General features: G+C 42.5%; 1 protein-coding gene across 1 annotated transcript in view; it reads left to right on the forward strand.

Annotated features, from left to right (window-relative positions):
- Positions 1–25,491, forward strand: part of RIN3 (Ras and Rab interactor 3) — a 169,938-nt gene that overhangs the window by 133,603 nt on the left and 10,844 nt on the right. The window contains exons 6-8 of the mRNA XM_056810458.1: positions 1,785–3,683; positions 10,147–10,455; positions 22,069–22,200. Of these exons, the coding sequence (XP_056666436.1) occupies positions 1,785–3,683; positions 10,147–10,455; positions 22,069–22,200 (2,340 nt within the window). The remainder of the gene's footprint in view (positions 1–1,784; positions 3,684–10,146; positions 10,456–22,068; positions 22,201–25,491) is intronic.

Here is a 25,491-nt window from a genome sequence, read left to right on the forward strand (position 1 = left end):
TGGCAAGCAGGGTTAAGTGACTTGCCCAGGATCACACAACTAATAAGTGTCTGTGACTGGGTTTGAACTCAGGTCTTCCTGACTCCATGCCCAGTGCTCTACCCTTTGTGCCACCAGGCTGCCAAGGTTCAAATCCAGGCTCTCTGCTAATTACTATGTATGTGAACCGGAATAAGTCATTTCACTTTTCCTCAGTTTCCTCATCTGTACAGTAGAGTTAGAATAGAAAATGTTCTTTTAGTTTCCTTGCAGCTCTAAACCCTCTCTCTAATACTATAACAGAAAAGAAACTTCTTCATTCAGGTTTGACTGCAATCACTGTCTTTCTGTCTGAAATGATTGAGGATTGATTTAGAGAGACTTGAAGTCACAGATATGGCTTCACTTTTCTCCTGAAGTTTTTTATACTTTGAAATTTGACATTGAACTTGAATTAAATTGAAAACTCTGAAATTAAAAAGCAGGTTTTGGCACTTTTGAGATTTAAATTGTGATTTTTTTTTGTCTGTGATCAAAATGATTCTAAAAGTAGAAATAATCCTAGACAGGAAATCAGGATTCTAATCCCAGGGCATCCATTTACTCACAATGTAACCTTAGGCAAACCATTTCCCTGATATGGAATTCAGTTTCCTTCTTTGAAAAAGGAAGAGTCTAGCCTAAATGGTCTGTAAGAACCTATCCAGATCTTATATTCTCTAACTGGATCAATTAATTGATTCTGAGGACTGGCTAAATACTTCCACTTAGAGTGAGTGAGTGCCTTTCCCACAGATTTCTGATTGTCTCAGAGTTAGCTAGCATTTAGGATCCTCATATAACAATTCATTATAAACTTTTAATTCCTCCATATCCACACTTCCAAACCTCTCTACCTCGTCACATATTCTCTCTTCATTTGTTCCAGGCTCAGAGAATTTGCTTCCAAAACAAATTCCTCTGCTGATGCCTTTAGTCCCATCTTCCCGTTAGGAGTTTGTGCCTTTGGTCACTCTGTCTCTATCTCTCTCACTCCCTCCCTCACTCACTCACTCACTCACTCACTTTCTCTCCTCCTTCCCTCTCTATGTGTCTCTCTCTATGTCTCTTCTCCCAGCTCCATCTATTGGCTCCTTCTTTGCTACTAACCAAAGGTTCAAACCCAACTCACACATGATTGTTCTTATTAGCAGAGATTCTATGGGTTGATGTTTTGGCTTTTTAATTTTTTTTTAATTTCATATTTTATTAATTTTTTATTTTGCAAATAAGAAAATAAAACTTAGTAGTTATATTTATTTGATGGTTACATAGCATCCAACATGGCATGATGAACAAAGAAGAGACCTTGGAATAAAGAATATTAGAAAGACTAGAAGAATAAAAGCCTTAGACTGTTCACATTCTATACTCTTCCCACTATCTGCAGAGAAGCTTTAAAGATCATCCATTCTAATACCCTCATTTTATAGTGGAGAAAGCTTGGACCCAGAAATATTAAGTAACTTCTGAAGGGGCATAGCTGGTAAGTTACAAGTCGGGACTAGTGTCACCAGCTTTATTAGTACATCAATCACTGGCTCCCCACATCCTCAGTACCTAAGCACCTATTTGGGGGGATTGGGAAGCGCTTCCAATTGCCCCTAAGAATCAGGAAGTGCTGTGAAAACTTGAAAGAACAATGAAGAAAGGGAGACAGGATGTGAAGTAAACTCTTCTCTCCCCTCCTGTTCCATCCTCTTTATCAGCACTGCAGCTAACCAGAAACTTCTCATATCTCTCCTTATTTCACTCCCTGGCCACAGGTTTCTGGGACTCATCTCTAAATCCTCGGAGAAGGAGAGATACCACAGGGGAGCTCCCAAAGGGCTCAGCTCCGACTGCCCCCCCAGCCACCAGCCTCAGGTCTCCACCACGTTATGCAGACTGCTCGTGTGAAATTGAGTTGTCAATAGGAAACGACAGATTGTGGTTTGTGAATCCTATTTTTATAGAGGACTGCGGCAGCCCACTACCCCCAGAAGAACCTCTCCTTCGAAGCTGCCAGGCCAATTTGGTTCCCTCTGGTGCTACCTCACCTGTATCTAGAACTCCTCGAAGGCGCCCGCCCCCTCCCCCTCCTCCTCCTCCTCATCTCTCTTTGGATCCTGCAAGTCCTACGAGTCTTCCCCTCTCTTCTGCTGCCCCCCTCTCTCCTCCTGACCCAACTGTGTCTCCCCCTGCCCCCACCATCTCATCTGCTGCTCCCCTCTCTCCTTCTGCCTCCACTGTGTCTCCCCCTGCCCCCACCATCTCATCTGCTGCTCCCCTCTCTCCTTCTGCCTCCACTGTGTCTCCCCCTGCCCCCACCATCTCATCTGCTGCTCCCCTCTCTCCTTCTGCCTCCACTGTGTCTCCCCCTGCCCCCACCATCTCATCTGCTGCTCCCCTCCCTCCTCCTCCTCTTACTGTGTCTCCCCCTGCCCCCACTGTCTCATCTGCTGCGCCCCTTACCCCCACTGTCTCGTCTGCTGCTACCAATGCCCCCCTCACTCTTGCCGCCCTTTCTCTTTCATCAGTTCCTCCACCCTGCCTTCCAGCTACTGTGTCCTCTGCACCTACTGCAGAACTTCCTGGAAAATCCAGCCACCAGCCCATTACTCCGAGCCCTACGGTCCCGCCCCCTCCTGTGAGCCCAGGCCCTTTGGGGGAAGAAGGTAAAAAGGAGGCAGCGGTACCCAGCCCGGTCCCGAAGCTCCTGGCATCCAAAAAGAGCACCCGGCCAGCCGTGCCCCCCAGGAGGAGGCTCTCGGAGAGAACTTCGCTGGAAGAGAGCGGCATTATGAAGACTGAAAGGGGGGATGAGATTGAAGGGCTGAGGTGGGAAGAAAGACAGCAGAGTTATTCCCGAAGCAGCCCCAGCAGCCTTTCACTCCAAAAAGCAACAGGTGCTCCCAGGAAAGCGGTGGAACAAGTCTTCCAGGGGGAGGGACCCACCAAAGTCAGCGGCATCGGCCTGGGCATACAGAGCCGGCCAGAGCCACAGAAGAGTAAACAGCCTCCTGTCCCACCGCCGAGGAAGAAGCGGATATCTCGACAACTTGCTTCCTACCTCCCCAGCCAGCCGGAGACGCCCGAACCCACCGAGGACCAATTCCAAGGGCAGCCCACCCCGACCCTTTCCGTAGGGAGCTCCCCGCCCCGAGGAGGGCCGGCCAGCAATGCAGTGACCCCGGCGGAGGCCAAAGGCAGCCCCCAGACCTTGGGTTCCACAGAGTTGAAAGGGTCCTTGTCCTCCCTGGCCGACAGCGTGGGGACATCGGCCGTCACCCCAGACCAGGACTCCTACTCCACCAGCAGCACCGAGGACGACCCGGATCACTTCAGCAGCCCCAGCGTGAAAAAGAAGTCCTCCATGATCCTGGACAAGGCCAAACACCGGCTGTCCTTCGTGAGCCTCTCCAACGTCTTCAACGCCTTCCTCTCCAGCAACCGCAAGTTACAGAAGAAAGTGGTGGAGTTGGCCCAGGACAACCACTCATACTTCGGCAACCTGGTCCAGGACTACAAGGTGTACAGCTTGGAGATGATGGCCAAGCAGAGCTCCAGCACCGAGATGCTTCAGGAGATCCGCATGATGATGACTCAGCTGAAGAGCTATCTGCTGCAGAGCACCGAGCTCAAGTCCCTGGTGGACCTTGCCCTGCATTCCGAGGAGGAACTGGGTAAGTGCCTGGCAGCCACCCTGCCCATGCCTGTCGGGTGGGCGATAGGGCCTGGGGCTTGGGGCATTGGTGGGGGAACCCTGCTCTGGCTGCTTCCCTTCTCCACTCCCCAGTGTGCGCTCTAATGATTTGGATAGCATAAAAAAAGCCAACTCTCATGTTCCAGCTTAGAATCAATACTTGGTATTGGTTTCAAGGCAGAAGAACAGTACGGGTAATTGAATGAAGCGGACTTGCCCACGGTCACACAGCTAGAAAGTGACTAAAGCCAGATTTGAACCCAGGACTGCCTGCTCTCAATCCCTCTCTTTAGCCTATGAAGGTTGGAAAAGCGCTTTCCTCACAGCTCTCTGACCTAGGTGATGCAAAGATTGCTATCCTTGTTTTGCAGTTGAAGAAGAATGGTCAGATTGGCAGGTGACCTGCCTGGGTCCTGGAGCTGAAATGTGGCCACGCCAGAGTGATCATTATTATTGTTGTTGTTATGGAAGTCTTGAGGTAGGGAGAGGGACAGTCAGGGCAGGAGGCTAAAGAGAAGGGCCAGCAAAGGAGGGCAGGGTGGTGGAACCGAAGAGAGAGAAGATTCACGAAAAGAGCAGGGGGCATCCCAAGCAGCAGACGTGATGTGGGGCTGGAGGAGAGAGGGAAGCATGTATGTGTGTGTATATAAACATTTTGTTGTTGTCCTACTCTTAGTGACCCCCCATGCACAGCCTGGTCCATTGGGGTGTTTTGGACAAAGCTCAGAATGATTTGCCATTTCCTTCACCATTGTATTAATGCAAACAGAGGTTAAGTGACTTGTTTAGAGTCATATAGCTACTAAGTGTATGAGACCAAATTTGAACTCAGGTCTTCTTGATTCTAGGCTCGGCTCTCTCTCCATTGAGCCACCTAGCTGCCATATATATATTTTTTAATTTTTTTTGTTCATTTTTTTTCCTCAGGGCAAAATAATTTCTACAGATTTTGTTTGTTCTGTTAGAGTAGTATTTGGAATTATTATTTGATTTATTATTATTTTTAATTGGTAGGTGCAAAAGAATGAAATGATTATTAGAATGATAGTTAAGGATCGTGTGGAAGTATCTAGTTTTAGCACGTTATTTTGAGGAGATATTGCATCTCATATGTGCTATTAAGCATAATATTAATTTACTCATATATGGCAGTTAGGTGGCTTACTGTATATATTTACATATAATTATATTAATATATTTATAAATTTAATTTATTTATAAATTATACTAAAATATAATATATAAATAATATATTTATAATATAAAATAAATAATGTGATATAGTATATAGTAAATAATTAACAAATTATATAGTATATTTAATAAAATAATAAAACCAAATTTATGCATTATTTCTCTGTAAGCATACACATATTTGTATATGCAACATATATTTATAAGAATATATACATATATAGTATTATACACATCTATGTCTATACACATGATTATAAACTTGCATGTGTATGGTTTATATATAAATATATACTTAGATATAAATGCAAATATATTTATATTCTAGTATATGTACACATATGTATTATATATATAATTGATAATAGCTGGCCTTTATCAATCACTTTAAGTGCAAAGCATTTCATAAACATTATCTTATTTGATCCCTAAAACAACCCTGAGAGATAGCTGTTATTATTATCCTCCTTTTACAGATAGGGAAACTGAGGCAGACAGTGGTTAAGCAACTACTCAGTGCCTGGGCCAGAATTTTTAAATTCAGATCTTCCTGATTTTAAATCCAGTGCTCTTTCCGCTATACTGCCTGCCTGACTGGATAGATGGCAACCTCGGGTGTCTGAACAACTGGAATTAGCCCCAACTCTAGGGTCTGGGGAGTTCTGTGTGATCAAGGAACCAAGCTTCCAGTATCTGGAAACTGGAAGGAGATGGAGCATGGCAGAGGTCTTTCTTCATTTAGCTTTCTTGTTTTTTAATTAATTAGTTTGCTTGTTACATTAATGATGCCAGGGATCGCCCTTCCTCCCTCCCCTCCCTGCCCTAGAGAAGACATCATTTGACACGGGAGAGTTTAGAGAGTAACAATCTCCTGCTGCCCTCTTCTTCCATCTTCACCCCAAATAAGATCTAACTTTCTGCTATCACCTTGCATTTGGTTTGGTATATGACGATCCTTGAGAAACCAACACATATTAAGTAGTTGTCACAGTTGAGTCATTTAGTCCAAAATCTTCATTTTTATCATTGAAGAAACTGAGCCTGAAAGAGGTAAAAATGACATGTCCAAGATAAAACAGATTTGAGCAAAGATTTGAACCCAGGCCCTCAGACTCCAAATCCACCCCTCTTTCCACTAGATCATACGACCTCTGTTTTTTAAAGGGCTTTTCACAGTTTACATTTCTTAATAAATATCAGATCTAGAATTTAAACCCAAGTGTCTCCTGATTCCAGCTCTGGCCACCAATTAACGTCACTCAAGCCAGTCATGTCGCCTCTACTCAGGGGTATGCTGATAAATGTTTAACAATCAGCCCTCTTGTGGGGAAAATGAATGCATGACACACTTTTAATTTAATGTGCCTTACTAACATTTTCTCCATCATTTTCTCAAGTCTAGATAACTCACACACACACACACACACACACACACACACACACACACACACACACACACACACACAAATTAAGCCCTGATTCTGTACAGTTTGCAAATTTCTGGGGTGTAAATGCTTAACATCGAAAATTTAACAATGGGTTCTTGAGCAGGTATAAACTAGCTCCTATATACCCCCTGCCTACACCAATTTCATATTTTTGCTCTTCAGTAAAATTGTGAAACTGAATTTTGTACTAGATGATAGGTGTCATGAAAAATAATAACAAAATTAATCTGGACAATACTACCTAATTTTACTTATTCAGTGCCATACCTATCAGACTACCAAAAAACTAAAGAACTAGAAAAAGTAATAATAAAATTCGTTTGGACAGTGCTACCTAAATTAATTTACTTATTCACTGCCACACCTATGGAACTTCCAAAAAAACTATTTTGTAGAACTAGGTTATAGGTGTTATGGACCAACTAACGGACTGACTGATTCTTCAAGGAATCGATATGTAAAAGGTGATATAGGGAGACAGTCAGATAGGGGATGCAGTGGATAGAGCTTATAGTCAGGAAAACCTGAGTTCAAATCTGACCTCAGACATTTACTACCTGTGTGACCCTAGGCAAGTCACTTTACCTTATTTGCCTCGGGCTGGAGAAGGATATGGCAAAAAACTTCAGTTTCTTTGCCAAGAAAACCCCAAATGGGATCAATGAAGAGTTAGACAGGACTGAACAACAAAGGTAGACAGAGCTTAGGCTGATAAGTTTACCAGTTTGTATTCCTAGAAGGCTAAACTATTCGTCTGTGAGTGTGTTAGGTCTCGCAGAAAAGCTGATGAGGGAGAATTCAGAAAAAAGGGAACCATGGGTAACACTATGTAGAAGAGCTAGAAGTGAGTAAGCCACTTGTTGCGTCATAGGAGACAACGTCATGACTGGGTCTGGGTGAGGGTTTGTGCTCAGAAAAACAGATACATTTCTTTTTTTTTTAATATATTTTATTTTACCAATTGCCTGTGATAACAATTTTCCACGTAAGTTTTGTAAGAGCCAAATTGTCTCCTTCGTTCTCTTCCCTCCCTCTTTCCCCTCCAGAGATAGTGATTCAGTCTGGGTTGTACATGTAGTATCATTCAAAATATATTTCCATATTATTGTAACAGAATACTTATATAAATCCCAAACCCCAAAATAAAAACCCAAACAAACTAAAGCGAAAATCGTACGCTTCGATCTGCATTCTGACTCCACCAGTTCTTTCTCTGGAGGTAAAGAGCATTCTTTGTCCCCAGTCTCTCAGAGTTATCCTGGATCGTTGTGTTGCTGAGAGTATAGATAGCACCTGCTACTCAGTAAAGCATTTAACACAGTACTTGCTATGCAGTAGGTACTTAGTAACATTTTTTCCCTTCCTTTTATAGATTAGTAAGCTTTCACGTCACTTACCAAATAGGATAGAAGTAGGACTAGAGCCTGGACTTCCTGATTTCTTCACTTTCCTCTGTACCCGCTAAAAGCCTAAAATACCTAGAAGAGATGAAGAAAAACACTCTTCATGGAGCTGAAGATGTTAATGTTCATGAAACTCAGAACAGCAGCTGAGGAAGCTCCATTATTAGAGAATACATATCGGGCAGCTAGGGAGCCCAAAGGATAAAGCACCAGGTCTGAAGCTGTGCAAATCTGGCCTCAGCTCCTTTCTCGCTGGGTGACCCTGGGCAAGTCTCTTAGCCCCAATTGCCTAGCCCATGAAGCTCTTCTGTCTTAGAATTGATACTTGGGGGGAAAGGTAAGGCTAAAAATAATAATAATAAATTAGTTCCTGGTGAGAATCAACCACCCAACAAGTATGTCTACAAAGTATAAGGCAAGACACAATTCTTGTTCTCAGAGAGCTTACAATTTACTTGGAGAAGTAAGGCATATGAGAATTTTTTTTAAGCTTCCAGTTTACTTGGAGAAAGGAGGCATATAAAAAAAATTTTTTTTAATCCCAAGATGAAGTATATATACTACATTGGATGCTAAGTTAGATGGAATGTGAGTTTAGCAGGAATGTACAGGTAGTGAAGACAAATATATATATATATATATTTTTTTTAAACCCTTACCTTCTGTCTTAGAACCATACTATGTATTGGTTCCAAGGCAGAACATTGGTAAGGGCTAGGCAGTGGAGGTTAAGTGACTTGCCCAGGGTCACATAGTGAGGAAGTGTCTGAGGCCAGATTTGAGCCTAGGACCTCCCATCCTGACTCTCAATCCACTGAACCACCCAGCTGCCCCTAAGACAAATATTTATTACAGTAAAATCACAATATTTTTAGACTGAAAAGAAAACTTAGTTAAGTGCCATCAACTCATTTTGCTTCTGAGAAAATTGAGTCTGAACTATGGGAAACAACTTAACCTAGGTCACTTGGCAAGTTAAAAAGAATAGAGGTACCAGAAGCTGGATCTCCTAGGTCCCATCCAGGGCTTTTGATGTTGCAGCATGCTTTGACCTCAGTAAGAGCTGAGGGATGGACAGTGTCCATTAGGGTGAAGCAGGCTATCCACCTCTAGAGAATGAACTGTTGGCCACTACTGGGTCTGTATCCCAAGGAGATCATAGAAAAGGGGAAAGGACCTACTTGTACAAAAATATTTATAGCAGCTCTTTTTGTGATGGCAAAGAATTGGAAAGTGAGGGGATGTCCATCAGTTGGAGAATGGCTGAGCAAATTGGGGCATATGTTAGTCATGCAATACTATTGTGCTATAAGAGATGATAAGCAAGATAATTTCAGAAAAAGCTAGAAAGATCTGCAGGAACTGATGCAGAGCAAAATAAGCAAAACCAGGAGGATATTGTACACAATAACAGCAATATTGGACAATCTGTGAAAACTTGGCTACTCCGCAAAGCAATGATCTGGGACAATCTAGAATGCTATCTACCTCCAGAGAAAGATCTGCTGGAGTCCTGTTTACAGTTTGGGGGGTGGGGGAGTGGGCGGGATTTTGATTACTCTTACAACAATGACCATTATGGAAGTGTGTTTTATATGACAAGAAAAAAAAAAGAACTATTGGAGTAGAAATGCAGATGAAAATATATGATCTATCTCTTGTTTATTTGGATATATGTTTTGGTTTTATAAGATTATTTGCCCTGGGCAAGTCACTTGACCCCCATTGCCTAGTCCTTACTACTCTTCTGCCTTGGAACCAGTACCTAGTATTGATTCCAAGATGGAAGGTAAGGGTTAAAAAAAAAAGATTATTTGCTTATAAAAATAAATAATATGGAAATAGTTTTGATTGGTAGTACAGGTATAACCCAGACTGAATTGCTTGCCAGCTCTGGGAAGGGGGAGGAAAGAAGGGAGAGAGGCAATATGGAACAATAAGAGGAGAGGGAAAGAATCAAGTACACATGGAAAAATAATTTAAAATTTTAATAAATTTTTTTAAATTGTTTTTCAAAATATAGCTTTTAAAGAAGGAGAGTACCACCATCAGAAGAATTCTCCACCAAAGCTACAGCTCGCACTGTTTGGCAAGCCAGTAGATGTGGACCTTGTATGTTTCTTAGCCTATGTAGACATCTGTCAAAAGATGATAAATTATTGTTCTATGTCTTAAATATTTGCTGATATATAATTATTATTCTTTTGTGCTTTAAGCTTTTCTTTTTTTTGGTGAAGAAAATAAATAGCTATCTTATTCCCAGGGGAAAAAAAAAGAATGATGAAGGGCTAGGAAGAGGTAGTTCCCCACCTGAGACAAGCATTGAGGAGCAGAGCCTTGAGGCATGTTTCCTTTTGATCCATGTCCATGTCTTAATCCTTCTCTCCCTTGCTTGCAGAAGCCATCGTGGAATCAGCCTTATATAAATGTGTGCTGAAGCCTCTGAAGGAAGCCATCAATTCACACCTCCAGGAGATCCACAGCAAGGATGGGACCCTCCAGCAACTAAAGGGGAATCAGTTAGTCATCTTGGCCACCACCACCACTGACCTGGGGGTGACAACCAGTGTGCCAGAAGTGTCTGTCATGGAGAAGATCCTTCACAAGTTCACCAGCATGCACAAGGCCTACTCTCCCGAGAAGAAGATTGCCATCCTGCTTAAGTCCTGCAAGCTCATCTATGACTCCATGGCCTTAGGGAACCCAGGTAGGCAAACCGAGGAGACATGGGGCTCTTGCTCAGGAGTGGGTGGGACCGCGTGACTTCCAGGATTCTGGGATTCTGGAACCCTGAAGGACAAGAACAACAAATACTATCTCATTAGATCCTCACAGCAGCCCTGAGAGGTAGATGCTATTATTTTCCTCATTTCACAGTTTGAGGAAACTGAGGCAGCAGAGGTTCAATGACTTGATCAGGGTCAACCCAGCTAGTAGTATGTGTCTAAGGCAGGATTTGATGTGGGTTTTCCTGACTCCAGGACTAGTTGGCACAATGAAACAAGTATATTTGAAGAGAATTGAAGGGCTAAGAGTGTTCCCACGTCTGGAGTGGACTTCCTAAAGAGATCAAGCTTCTTCCTTTTGCCCCTGGGCATTGACTGTCATGAAGAAATTAACTGGGCCACATGTCCAAGATGTCTCTAGTCCCTTTATGGGACTTTATGGGAAGAAGGCGTTTGAGTAATTCTAACCAACTTACAGAGATGGAAAGTAATTCAGAGGTCAGCTTTGCGGTGCCCAGAGCAGGGTGAGGGCCATTCACGTTCATCCCCACGCCAAAGAGAGTTGTAGACGTTGCCCCCAAATAGATGACGTTGTCTCCATCCCAGTCACAGGAGCCAGCATAGATCACTGAGTAAAAACAGGGGAACTACTGGAGTCACCAGGGACTCAGAGAAACGGCCCACAGACAGACAAGCCCGAGGGGCTGAGCTCAGGATCCTAAATACAGAGTAATCCAATTGAGAGGACTTAAAAGAATTTTACCTGTTCAGCAATAAAGCCCAGAGACTTCTTGAAGCTTAAAGTCAAAAGTAAATAAATAAGAAAAAAGTGCATCAATCCTCCTCACTTAGGTCTTCTTCAGGCTTTCCCAGTCACGATTTCGTCCTTTTCTGAACTCTTACAAAACCCAGATTGAGGTCTGTGTTTGATTTCAATAACAATCTCTCATATGCCTTTAGACATATTGCATTGTGTCTGATCCCTTTGGTTAGACTTTAAACTCCTGCAGGGCAGAGTGATGTATTATATTATTTCTTTCACATCCCTCACTGCACATAGCACACAGTAGGAACTCAATATGGACTTTAATAAATGAAGATGTAATTAACCTAGGCACTCTTTTTTTTTTTTAATAACTCTTACCTTCTGTTTTAATATCAATTCTAAGGCAGAAGAGCAGTAAGGGCTAGGCAATGGGGGTTTAAGGAACTTGCCCAGGGTCACAGTGTCAGGAAGCGCCTGGGGTCAGATTTGAACTCAGGATGTCCTGTCTCTGGGCCTGGCTCTATCCACTGAGCAACCCAGCTGCCTTTTAATTTCCTTTCACTGATGGATGAATGGGAATCCTGAATTTCTTTTTTCTAGAGTGATTCCTTCATCTTTTTCCTTGTGAAGTTCCTAATTTTATGTGCTGATAAACATTCTGAGGAGTCCACAGGTTTCTCCAGACTACCAAAGAGGTCCAAGACAAAAAAAGGTTAAGAATTCCCATCCTAAACCTTTGCCCAACTCTAAATTCTATGGCTATGCCCACAGCTGCACACATGCCCATCAACCCTTCATCTCGGCCCTGACCAGCCAGTAACATCACATAAATATACCTGGTTCCCATTCTCTGGCAACAGGGCCCTTGGCTTTGGGCAGCATCCATTTGTGGTTTCTTGAAGTCATTTGTTCCCAGACACTAAGGAATTATAATAAAGTGGTAAATCACCTTGTTTATTTGCCAGTGGCAGCTTTTTTAAGGAATACAATCCAATCAAAAAGAATTTTATAAATATAAATAATATAGCTCCATCCTGCCAGAAGGTTGTCTTACCTAATAGCTTTTAAAACTCGTCAATCAGTATTTTTGAGCATTTAATAAATCACTCTAAAATGCCCATTTAACACAATCAAGAGATAGCTCCATTTTGTTGGGCAAAGATGAGGGCTGGTCAGCATTGCATGCAGAGAATCAAACTCAGGTTCTTTTCCTTTCTCCATGTTAGGCTTCGGGTGGATCACCCCACATCTAGGTGCCTCCATTTCTCCAAAGCTTAGCCATAAGAGTTCCATAGTGTCACCACTATTATAGGGAAATTGAAGGTCAGAAAATAGTGACCCAAACTAGGTTATATCACCAATACCTAACAGAATCAGTGAGAGAACCCAGGTCTTCTGGGTCTCCCAAATCCAGAGAAATCTCCCCACTATAAACATTATGGCTCTCTTTTGGACATAAAGGCATATTTTTTTGCTTGAGTGATAATCATAGATCATTTTCTGTGATACCTTAAATATTATAAAACCCCTTGCTCATGACACTACCATGAGGTAGTAGTACATTTACAGTTGAGGAAACTGAGTCTCAGAGATGTAATTTGCATAGTAATAATTAGTGTTTATAAAGTACTTTATTGAGATTCACAAAGAACTTTACAAATATCTCATTTGACCCTTACAACCCTGGGTGTTAGATGTGATTATCATCCCCATTTTACAAATTAAGAAACCAAGGCAGGCAGAGGTTAAATAATTATCTTGCCCAAGGTTGCATGGATAGGAAGAGTCTAAGGCTGGATTTGAACTCAGATCATTCTGATTCCACTTCGGCTCTATTCATTGCACTACCCAGCTGTCTCATCACAGTTCTATAAACTAATGGAGCCAGTATTCAAATTCTCAACTCCCAACTCCCAACAGATGAATCCTTTAATCAATTGAATTAGTTTTAAATGTGGCCCAATGCCTTTCAGAGACCCCAAAGCAAGGAAGGACAATGGCCCATGAGAGATCAAGAGAGGCTGAGGCTATTGAGAAATATAAAATAGCACAGATCTTTCCGTGGCCTGCCACAGAACCCAGCTATTTTGGTGGAGCTTGGCCAACCCTGGCCATAAAGAAATTTTCACTGAGGGCCAGATAGGGGAAGTGGGATCTTCTTAACTCAAATCGCTTTTTTCACAATTCTCTCTTTGGGTTGTGAAAACATGTGGTCAAGGTCAAGCGTGTTACTTATTTTTTTTAGTTCATGGTGCCTTGTTGATGGCAGATATTTCCTACATGCTTGTTGACTTGACTTGGATTCTATTGAATTGGATACTTCTTTCCTATATCCCTTTGGTTCCTAACTCAGGGCTCTGCGTGCTCTATAAAGAGGAGTCTGGGCCAACGGTCAGGAGATCCAAGTTCTACCCCCAGTTCTGCCATGTGTGTATGAGTCAGTCATTTCATCCTCAAGCGAATCACTTCAGAATCTCAGATTTGGAAAGAGACTCAGAAGCCAAATCATTCCTCTATTTCTGTGCAGGAATCTTCCTTACAACATCCTCAAACCAATGACCATCCAGTCTCCACTTGAAGACCTCTAGTGATGGTGAACCTCTTATATCCAAGGCAGCCCTTTGGGATAGTTGGGTTTTTTTTTAACTCTTACTTTCTATCAGAGTAATAACTCTAAAAAAGAAGGGCAAGGACTAGGCAATGGGGGTTAAGTGAATGCCCAGGGTCACATAGCCAGGAAGTGTTGAGGACAGGCTTGTACCCCGGTCTTTGTGACTCCAGGCCTGGTGCTCCATCCCCTGAGCCACCTAGCTGTCCCCGAATAATTCTCATCATTAGAAACTTTCCTGGGCTTCAGTTTCCTCATCTGTAAAACCTGACACACAACAAAGATCCCAGTGAATTGTTGGGAAAGCCTTCTTAACATGGAGCTAAATCTGGGGCCTCTCCAGAGCATGGTGGATATTGGAGTGAGAAGACTAGAAATCGTATTGCATAATCAACAGGTGAATAAAGCGATCCCTCACCTCTCATGGGAGTTAGGTTCCAGAGGACACCCCCCCCCAACAAGTGAAAATCCACAAAGTAGCAGCATTATACTTATTTTATTATTTATATATATATATTTTTAAGGCTTTAGAAATCCTTCCCATTCTCCTATAAACCTTTTCCACACTCTTATTAACCTACAGTCACTGAACCAATCAGAGCCCAGGATACTGAACGCAGCGCTGTGGTTGGTCACCTTTCATTCCATCAGCCATAGTGTGTTGCGATAAGTGTAACTCTGCCATACAGAATTAGATTTTTTTTTTTAACCTGCCATACAGTGAACCAGTAAATTAGCAAGGGAAGACTGTAACTAGGGGATAATTAGGCTGGAGAAGACAAGCCTTAAGGTGCCTCTCCCCAGTGTGAAAGAGACAATCCACATCTAACGCATCTCATTTCAAACCGGCACCCTCTAACCCTCCACCATTTCCTATTTCATGACTGAGGAGCCCCTGCCTCTGATTGCTTCACTTCTGCTTCAGTACTGCTGAGCATCTGTGAAGAAAAATTATGTAACTGAGCTCATTTCAGCAACTACAAATTTATATTACATAACCTCAGTTGGGCCTTTCATGCTCCCTAACCATGTTTTTGTCCTTGGAGAATCCTTACTTCACTCCCAACATTTGTTCCAAGCCTCCTCTTCTCTCCTTTACTCCCAGGATCCCTCACACTTACTGCAAGTAGGCGTGCTTAGCCCGAGAAGACCAAGACCCTCTGAAATGAGTCTCTTTATTCTCCTTTCTTTCTTCAAAATCTCTCAGTACCATTTCCTCCTCTTCTCTTTAAGGCAAATTCCTCTCAGTTTTCATTGCAAGTATACACATCTCAATAGATAGAAGTTACAGGGAGAAAATTATCAGCTCAATAACAATTATATTACACATAATGGGATATCCCTATGATACTTGAAAAAATTCAAATGGTAACAACTACCTTACAGTGGAGGAGTATGATGGTCCCCTTGTCCTTTTCCCTAGTCACACCATATCTGGTTTTTTGGGGTGGTTTTTTGATGGATGATTTTGATGACCTAAAATTTATTTTGATTTTTTTACTTACATGTAGAAACAATTTTTATGATTGTTTTCTGACATTTCAGGGTTCAGATTTTCTCCCTCCCTTGCCCAAGGCAGTAAATAGTCTGATATAAGTCATAATAGTGCTTTCATGCAATAAATATTTCCATATTGCTCATGTCAGACCATGTCTTGAGAAATGAATTCATTTAGCTTATTTGTGAGGTGGGACATAGAAGTCATGGTGCAATCACCTTGCCCCATGTCCTGCTTAAAGACTAGCCAGGGTTTGAACGCTATACTTCTTTAACTAAAAAATTCTAAAGGTGCTGAAAGGCACAGGAATATTTTTTAAAACAGAAAATATACCTTACAGACATTAAAACCACCCTAAAACATGTGAAATGCTAGTGATCTGATAAATATCCAAATATAGATTTTTAAGCAATTATCAAATCTCATAGCTTCCTAGTCCTGAACAAGAATCCTGTCTACTATCCTTGACCCATAATCACTTGGCTTCTACCCGAAGTGCTAAGGGAATGGGAAGCTCACCACCTACCAAGATAGTGCCTTCTGCAGTGAATAGTGTCCAGCCTAGAGTTCAGTTCCAGAAGGAGTTGAGTTCAAATCTAGACTCAGACACTAGCTATTTGATCCTAGGCAAGTCATAAAATTCTGTTTCAGTTCCTCAGAATAAACTGAAGAAGAAAATGGCAAACCATTCCAGTATCTTTGCCAAGAAAACCCCAAATGGGGTCACAAAGAGACACACAACTGAAATGACTGAACAATATTGTTTGTAGTTTTTTTCTTTCACATTGAAGTTCTTTTTTTTTAAACCTTATCTTCTGCCATAAAATCAATACTATGTATTGGTTCCAAGGCCAAAGAGTATAAGGGCTAGAATGGGGCTAAGTGACTTGCCCAGGGTCATACATCAAAGTTCTTTCCTTACATTCAAGTTCTGTTTACATGGTGCTAAAAATCTTCATCGTGGCAGATTTCCAAATCATTGTTCTCAGATACATCCTCACCTCTCCGCCATATGCAGAGAGGGGAAGGATTGATTTGCCATACAACAGCTCTCGCCGGGTTTTGTTGCTTAAAGATGGGCGGAAGGATGGCTTGCCATAGTGGAAAGAGAATGAGGCTTGGAATCAGAAGGCCTGGATTCAAGTTCTGACACCGTAACTTATTTATTTGGCCAGCTTACCCTCACCGCTCACCTTTGGGAGCCTTGGCTTCATCAGCCCTAAAAAGAAAGCCTAAGATACTTGTGCTGCCTTCCTCAAAGGCTGTTAGGGGAGATGGGAGCTTCAGAGGAGATCATGTATGAGTACAAAGATAAATAAAGTCCATTGGACTGGTGAGATGCTCCATAAATGTAAAATCCTTCAATTATTTTCCCAAGCAAGCTGGATTCCCTTGCCCGGGTCTTCTCGTGAGGACCCTTCAGTGGATTCATTCAGCTGACTGGCAGCCTAGGTGGCTTCCCCTCGAGCTTGCCCCTCGTCTCCTCTGCATGGGCTTTGCATGCCTCATTGTTTACGTAGTATCTCTCCCATTGGAACACAGGCTGCTCCAGGCAGGGGCTGTGAGTCTGTCTTATTTCTGTCCCCCAGGGCTTGGCACAGTGCCTGGCAAATCGTAAATACTTACTAAGTCTTTTTTCCCCTCTTAAGCCCTTACCTTCCATCGTAGAATCAATACTGTGGATTGATTCCAAGGCAGAAGAGTGGTCAGTGGGGGTCAAGTGACTTGCCCAGGGTCACACAGCTGGGAAGGGTCTGAAGCCAGATGTGAACCCAGGTCCTCCCAGCTCCAGGACTGGCACTCTATCTGCTGTGCTACTTAGTTTCCCCACTTTAAATTCGTTTCAAAAAACCCTTATCTTCTTGCTTAGAATCAATACTGGGTATTGGTTCCAAGGCAGAAGAGGGTTAAGGGCTAGGCAATGGGGGTTAAGTGACTTGCCCAGGGTCACACAGCTAGGAAGTGTCTGGGGTCACATTTGAACTCAGGACCTCCCAACTCAGGCCTGCCACTCTATCACTGTGTTACCTAGCTTTCCCACTTTATAAATTCTTGCTAATTGATTAAGATAAATAGAGTACAGGCCCAGCACATCCTGGCTTAGGGCTGCTGACTCTTGCAGCTTAGCTCTGCCTTACACGAGCCTTCTTATTGGGAATTTTTCCAGCCCATAAAGTATTCATAAATACTGCAGGCTAGCTCTTTAAAATTTGATCAGCTACAGTCATGGCAAACAGGCATAGCTTTGCCAAGTTAGGAAAGCAAAAAGAACCTGGAAATCTAGACTGGATGCCCCCACCTCAGCCGCCACATCAGGAGCCCTATCCAGAATGATATTATCGGAGGCCTGAGAAAAAGGAATGTTGGGTCTGATGGGACACTCTAAGTTGACTATCTCATCGTCCCACTTCGTCCTTACCCCGTGCGTAGCTGTTACCCTTTTGAAGAGCTCGAGGGGTGGTGAAAGGAAAGGTAATAAAGTCTTTGGCATGCTAAAAAATAGTGAGTTCCATCTTCCAAAATCACAAATCTAAAGGTTCCTTGGGAAGGAACCGCAGAGGCCAGGAAGTCCAACTCCCTCCTTTTACATATGAGGAAACTGAGGACCAAAGATAAGTGACTTATCCAAAGTTTCACAGGTCGTAAGAATCGAAGGGCAGCTGGGGTGGCTCAGTGCATAGACCCCTAAGCTTGGAATAAGGAAGACTCATCTTTGTGAGAATCAAATCCATGTGATCTTGAACAAGTCACTTAACTCTGTTTGCCTCAGTTTCCTCTTCTGTAAAATGAACGGAAAAGGCAATGACAAACCACTCTCGTATCTTTGCTGAGAAAATCCAAAATAAGATCCCAAAGAATCAGACGTGACTGAAAAACAACCAAACGTGAATTAAAGGCAGGATTTGAGAACCCATTTCTTTTTCTATAGTATCACATGTTCATTCAAATTAGGCATTCACTTCGATCAGAACATCAGTTAGTCAAGTAATGAAAATAGGTACATGAAACTATCTCCTCAGCATGGGACTTTGGGCAAGGCACTGGATTTCCCTGGCCTCATGTCTAAAGAGAAGGGAAAGGTTCGGGAAGATCTCTATCTCTCTTCCAGCTCTGAAATTCTGTGTTCGATGTTCTACTAAGATCCCTTCCTACTCCAACATCTGTATTCTAAGGTTCCTATAATGCTGTGCTCTGTTGGCTCCGTTCTAAAATTCTCTATCCTGTGCTTTTACATTCTGTGCAAAACACTTTAAAATGTTTAGGTATTCCTGCTCAAAAGAGTAAACTCTCAGCTGCCTAGAGGTGCGTTTGAACAGCTCGGTGGTTTTCAGATTTCCAGAATTCCCGAAGGCTGAGATCAGGGCTTCATCCTCTTTGTCACTGTTTAGCCATTTTTCATCATTTCAGACTCTTTGGGACTCCTCTTAGGGTTTTCTTGGCAAAGATGCTAGAGTAGTTTGCTATTTCCTTCTCCAGCTCATTTTACACATGAAAGAAACTGAGGCAAACAGAATTAAGTCACTTACCCAGGACCACACAGCTAGGAAGTGTCTGAATCCAGAGTTGAACTCAGGTCTTCTTGACTCTAAGCCTAGCACTATCCACTGTGCCAGCTAGTTGCCCTCTCTCCTCTTCCATTAATAATAACACGGTCTATCTCAATAACATTATTAACCTCGTAGATTATTTGCTCACCTACGTTCTTCATAAATACCCTATGAGTAAGATCTTGAAAATAATATGGGGGGCAGCTGGGTGGCTCAGTGGATGGAGAGCCAGGCCTAGAGATGGGAGGTCCTGGGTTCAAGTGTGGATCAGACACTTCCCAGCTGTGAGACCCTGGGCAAGTCACTTATCCCCCATTGCCTAGCTCTTACCACTCTTCTGCCTTGGAACCAATACACAGTATTGACTCCAAGACAGAAGGTAAGGGTTTAAAAAAAAATAAAAATATGATCTCCATTTTATCACCATCAACATTTATTGCACTGCTACTATGGACAGGCACTATGGTAAGGCATCGGAGGCTACCCAGAGGATTGAGACATATTTCTTGCCTTCAAGGTATTATTTACAGTCTAGCTTGAGAAACAGGATTTCCATAGAAAGCGAAAAATAAGGACACAAAGTGACAATGATCGGTGGTGCCAAGTGGATGGTACAGATAATAAATGTCACTGGAGTTCAGATAAGGGAGAAATGAGTAAGGGGTGCCCAGCCTGCTGGCTCCCCATCTCTCCTGTGGCCAGGGAGGAAAGGGCAGAGCATCAGTCCTTTTCCCCCTCATATCTTACCCTGGTTTGGGAAATCCTGGTTTTAACAAGTGGAATGGAATGAATCAAAGCCAGAGATCCAATGTTGGCCACCCCTGTATAGCAGGCATCCCAGAGAACAAAATACCTCAGCTGGTACATCTTCCTTGGCAGCACCCAGAAATTTTGTGTTCATGGAAATATTAAAAATTCCATTAGTTATATGGGCGTATGCCTATACCACATGGAATCCAAATGAGTTTTCTATCTGAGTTTTCCTTATTGCCAAACTCATAATTTTTTTTTCAAAAATTATGTTAATGTAAAAAAATCCCCTGCCTGCCAGAGCTTGAGTAATTAAACCAAGTCTATCCAAAACAACTCCTGGGAGAGAGGCGGTGTGTGACATTGCCTTGGAAGTCATAAGACTTGGATTCATATCCTAACTTGGCAATTTACTGGCCTCTCCTTCCTTACGACCTTGAATAAGTTACTTGATCTCTCTAGACCTGGATTTCCCAATCAATGAAATAAGAAGGCTCTATGGGAGAATCCCTAAGGTCTCCTCCAACTCTTAATACATATGATCTTTCCCTAATTGTGAGTTACAAGGTTTATAACAAAGCCTTCTGGGTAATAATGCTTCATCAGCTTTTACAGATAGGACAGAGAAAGGTGATTATTCATCTGGAAAGAGATGGCTCACTGCATCCAGGAAAACCCAGAAAGGGCCTCCCTCTCCCCAAATCCTGCAAGTCACTCAAGAAAAAGTAAGGCACAGCGAGAACTATTCTTTCCCCAAGATTCTAAAACTCTTTCTTTTTTAGACCCTTACCTTCTATCTTGGAATTAATACCAAGGATTGGTTCCAAAGCAGAAGAGAGGTAAGGGCTTGGCAATTGGAGTTGTGATTTGCCCAGAGTCACACAGTTAGGCAGTGTCTGAGGTCAGATTTGAACCCAGGACCTCCCATCTCTAGACCTGGCACTCAATCCACTGAGCCACCTACCTGCCCCATTCTAATGCATTATTGAATGTTGCTGAAAGGATCATGGAATTTTAGAGTCAGAAGGAACCTTAAAGACCACCAAATCCAGCCCTCATTTAAAAAATGGTGAAATTTAGGCTCTGAGTTTAAGTGTTTTCCCATAATGAATAAAAAGGCTGGTATTCAAAATCCAGGTCTGATGCCTCTAGGCCCAATGCTCGTTCCTTAGGCTATTTTTGCCTCCAATAATTTGGGGTTAGTCTTGGCAAAACGAATTCATCCAACAAGCAATTACTAAGCACTTATTATTTGCAGAACCCCATGCTATGTGGTCTAGACATATAAAAACATGGTCCAGAGAGAGAGTCATTCATGGCTTACTGTGTGCCAGGCATTGTGCTCAGCCTAGAAACATAAATACAAGCCATCAAGAGAAGCCCTACCCTCAAGTGGCTTACGTTTTAATGCAGGAAGACAAGCTTCAAGGAGAGCTGGAAGGAATGGGTAGGAGTGTGCTGAAGGGGGAAGGCAGAAGAATGGAAGGAGAGGAGCCAGCAGGGCCATGAGGAGAAGACAGTGAGGAGGTAGCTGCAGGAGGATGCTGGAGCAACCTTGTGCTGGCAGAGAGCGCCGGTTATTAAATTTTCAATGTGAGCATGTACAACTCAAAAAATTGACACATGCTACAAATTAGGTTTGGTTTATTGTTTTGTTGGATGTCTAGACAACAGAAAATGATGACAAAAATGAAAATTAAAAGCATATTGCAGGGGGCAACTAGGTAGCTCAGTGGATGGAGAGCCAGATCTAAGAGATGGGAGGTCCTGGGTTCAAATGTGTCCTCAGACACTTCCTAGCTATGTGACTGGGCAAGTCACTTAACCCCCATTGCCTAGCCCTTACCACTCTTCTGCCTTGGAACCCATATGCAGTATTGATTCCAGGACAGAAGGTAAAAGTTTAAAAAAAAAAATATGTCATACAATTTAGGTGAAAAGTTGGTTGTTAAACATTTATCCCTGCTTATAGTCCTGGATCCCTGTAAGAAGAGGTTACTATCTAGGGGCGGGTAGCCATAAGGGGGAATGTAGAGAAAACCAGGGGTGAAATCCAAGTTCCTGATGGATAGAAAATATTGAAGAGTAGGGGCCTGGTGAGGAAACTGCGCTTACAAGCTGTTTACAGGCCTTCCCTTACAATATTCCTGAACACTTTCTTCCCCCCAGAGATGCCCCTCCCCAATCCCATTCCCAGGCTCCTGGGTTTTCTTGCTCTTCTGGGTCTTTGCCCTTGAAGACCCGCTTCCCATCCACTTGAAATCTTAACCCAATTAGATGCTCTTAAATTAAGTGTGGAGGCCTCCTGGTGATTAAATGGTTCTGGCCCACCAGAGGGCTTTGCTCGGGAATGTGGCTACTTTTCCAGTAGGGGACGAGCTAGACAGAGACAACTTTTCACCACCGCTTATTTCCTCTGCCCAGGGAAACCGTATGGAGCCGATGACTTTCTCCCAGTCCTCATGTACGTCCTAGCCCGAAGCAACCTGACAGAAATGCTTCTCAATGTTGAATACATGATGGAACTCATGGACCCAGCCCTGCAGCTAGGGGAAGGTAAGCGATGAAGGGTCGGCTTTCCAAGGAGCCTATCATATGCATATACGCACAGACTGATGGGAAGGGGCAAGGCAGGAGGAGGCATGGATCATCTAGTCAAGGAGGAGGAGGGGCAGCTGGGTGGCTCAGTGGATGAAGATCAAGGCCTAAAAATGGGAAGTCCTGGGTTCAAATCTGACCTTGTACACTTTCTAACTGTGTGACCCTGGACAAGTCACTTAACCCCCATTGCCTCGCCCTTACCACTGTTCTGCCTTGGAACAAATACATTATATTGATTCTAAGATGGGAGTTAGCTTGTTGGCTATGGGGGGGGGGGTTAGGAGGAGGGGAGGGAAAGAACATGAATCATGTAACCATGGAAAAATAGTCTAAATCAATTAATTAAATAAAATTTTTCAAATAAAATCAAAAAATTTTAAAAATCAGATGGGAATTAAAGGCTTAAAAAATAAAAGGAAGAAACTGAGACCCATAAAGGGCATGTGATTTACCCAAGGTCACATAGCTTATAAGTGACAAAATCAAGGCTCAGACCCAGCTCCTTCAGCCATCACATCCAGTTTTTCCATGATGCTACACTGTTTTGATAGACAGGACAGAAGGAGTCATTTGAGGAAGCAGGGCTAAAAAATATGGGGAGGGAAAAAAGAGAGTGAGGAGACATTGAGGTAGCACAGTGGAAAGAGAATTAAACTTGGTCTCAGATTCTTTATAGCTGTGACCCTGGGCAAGTCATTTAACCTTGATTTCCTAGTCCTTGCCCTTCTGTCTTAGAGTTGTTACTAAAGCAGAAAGTAAGGGTTGGGGGTGGGGTGGCAGGAGAATTAACCCTTATCTGCTATATTTTTTATTTAAACCCTTACCTTCTGTCATGGAACCAACACTGAATATTGGTTCCAAGGCAAAGGAGTGGTATTTTTTAAATTTACAAAGTGCTTTCTTCTAAATAACTCTATGAAATAAATACAATAAGTATTATATTCCTATTTTACAGCTACAAAAACTGAGATTTCTCATGGTTTTTTAGTTAATAAATGCCAAAGTTGAGATCGAAAGCCAAGTATCTTGACTCCATATATAACTCTGGGGAGTCTTTAATTATAAATAAGTCATGATGCCTGCCCTCAAAGAGCTTATAATCTTTTAAGTATTATATAGAAAGTAGTAGTATCAGGTTCAAATTTAAATTGGGTCCCTCCTCTATGCATAAGGATGCCTATGGGCAACATAAATTTTGACTTAAAATGCAATGTTATCTATGTTTAATATGTTTAATTGTATGTTAATATGTTTAATTGTATTTTTATTTATTCTAGTCTATTAATATTTCCCAATTACATTTTAATCTGGTTCTCTTGGGTTTTTGGAAACTCTCCCAGTGAGGTGTATGTTTTAGTTAGTTGTACCAAACTGTACCAAACCAGTGACCCCTGGATCAAAGTCTCTGCCAGAAATATGGCTACAAGAATGGGTCTGGTCATAAATAGTGTCTGCCACCTGAGGACCAGCCTAGATGAAAGATGGAGGCCAGGGAGAGATAAAATGAGGAGGAAGAGGAGGATAACTAGCATTCATAGAGTGCCATCTATGGGCCAGGCACTGGGATATCGCGTGTGGCATGTGACCCATGGGCAAGTGTTTGCCATCTGGTCTTCAAGACAGCCAGGCTCCCCTTTCCAGTGCTCTACGGAGGGTACTTAGCCCAGTATTTTGGGGGGCCACTAGGTTGCTCAGTAGATAGAGTGTCAGGCCTAGGAGTGAGGAAAACTCATCTTTCTGAGTTCAAATTTTAACCCTGTTTGCCTCAGTTTCTTCATCTGTAAAATGGGTCAGAGAAAGAAATGGAAAACCATTCCATTAACTTTGCCAAGAAAACTCCAAACGGGGTCACCAAGAGTTGTATGTGATTTTTGAAAAACAACTAAACAACAAATGCTAATGGTTAGAATGATAGTGCCAGCATGGGGTTTTTTGGACCTTCCTTCAGTTTTCCTTCCCCCCCCCCCCCCATGCCTTAGTCCTTTCCTCATTGGAACAAAAGCCCTTTGGCACCACCTTCAGACAGAACGTTGGGCTTCTAGTTTTCTATTGCTAATAGGAGAACCAAGCAATCTATTATGGGAAAGCAGGATTACCCTTCTAATGTTTCTCCTTTTAAGTGACCACAATTCTGACTCCCTTTAGTTGAAAATCTTTGCGGGGTACATACCAAGCTTTGTATCGGTGCTTTCTAATTGATCGATTGATTGATGTTTCCCCCTCAAATTTCTCAGGGCATTTTACCTGAACGTTGCATTTGTTCTTTCCCCGCTCTTCCCTTATAATCATAGTTACTTATATTTATTATTTACCTCCAATTACATTGTTAGTGCTGCAGTGGATAGAGTACTGATCTTGGAGCCAAGAAAACTCATCCTCCTGAATTAAAATGCATGACCTTGGGCAGGTCCTGTAAGCTCTCTGCCTCAGTTTCCTCATCTGTAGTTGTTGCAAGTATCAAATGGGACATTTGTAAAGCACTTAACATAGTGCTTGGCACATAGTAGGTGTTATATAAATGCTATTAGTGTCATTATTCTATCTATCACCTAGTACCCATCTTTCATCTAGTCTGGTCCTAAATAAGTTTGTCAGACCCACTCTCTAGGACCAGGACTATTCTTGCAACTCTTTTAGTTTTGGTACAACCTACTACAACATGTCATTTGGTTATTTTTTAAGTCATGTCTGACATTTTGTGACCCTTTTTGGAGTTTTCTTGGCAAAGATGCTGGAGTGGTTCCCATTTTCCTTCTCCAACTCATTTTATAGATGAGGAAACTGAAGCAAATGGGGTTAAGTGACTGGCCCAAGATCACACAGCTAGTGTCTGAGACCAGATTTGAAGTCAAGAAGACGAGTCTTCCTGACTCAGGTGGGGTACTCCATCCACCGTGCCACCTCACCGCCATATGCGAGCCAGTGTTTCCCTGAAATGGGCCAGAGGCGCCTCCCCATGACAGTGAGGCATCGGATAAGGAGGACTTTAGTAGGGGATGAGTCTGTTACCTAAACCCTCTTTTAATCTGCTGCTATTTTCAGCCTGTACCATTTATCAGGATATACAATTCTAATATGGTATTTCCTATGTTCTTAACAGATCAAGGGAATGCATTAGAAATGAGGGCATGTGCCATCACTTTATAACCTTGGCCTTATAGCATCAGCCATAGTGCGGTGTAATCAAAGAGGCACAGGTTTTGCAGTCTCTACCTCAAGTATTTTATATTCCAGCTGGAGAAACGG

This window comes from Monodelphis domestica, chromosome 1 (assembly GCF_027887165.1).
Source record: "Monodelphis domestica isolate mMonDom1 chromosome 1, mMonDom1.pri, whole genome shotgun sequence".
NCBI lineage: Eukaryota > Metazoa > Chordata > Mammalia > Didelphimorphia > Didelphidae > Monodelphis > Monodelphis domestica.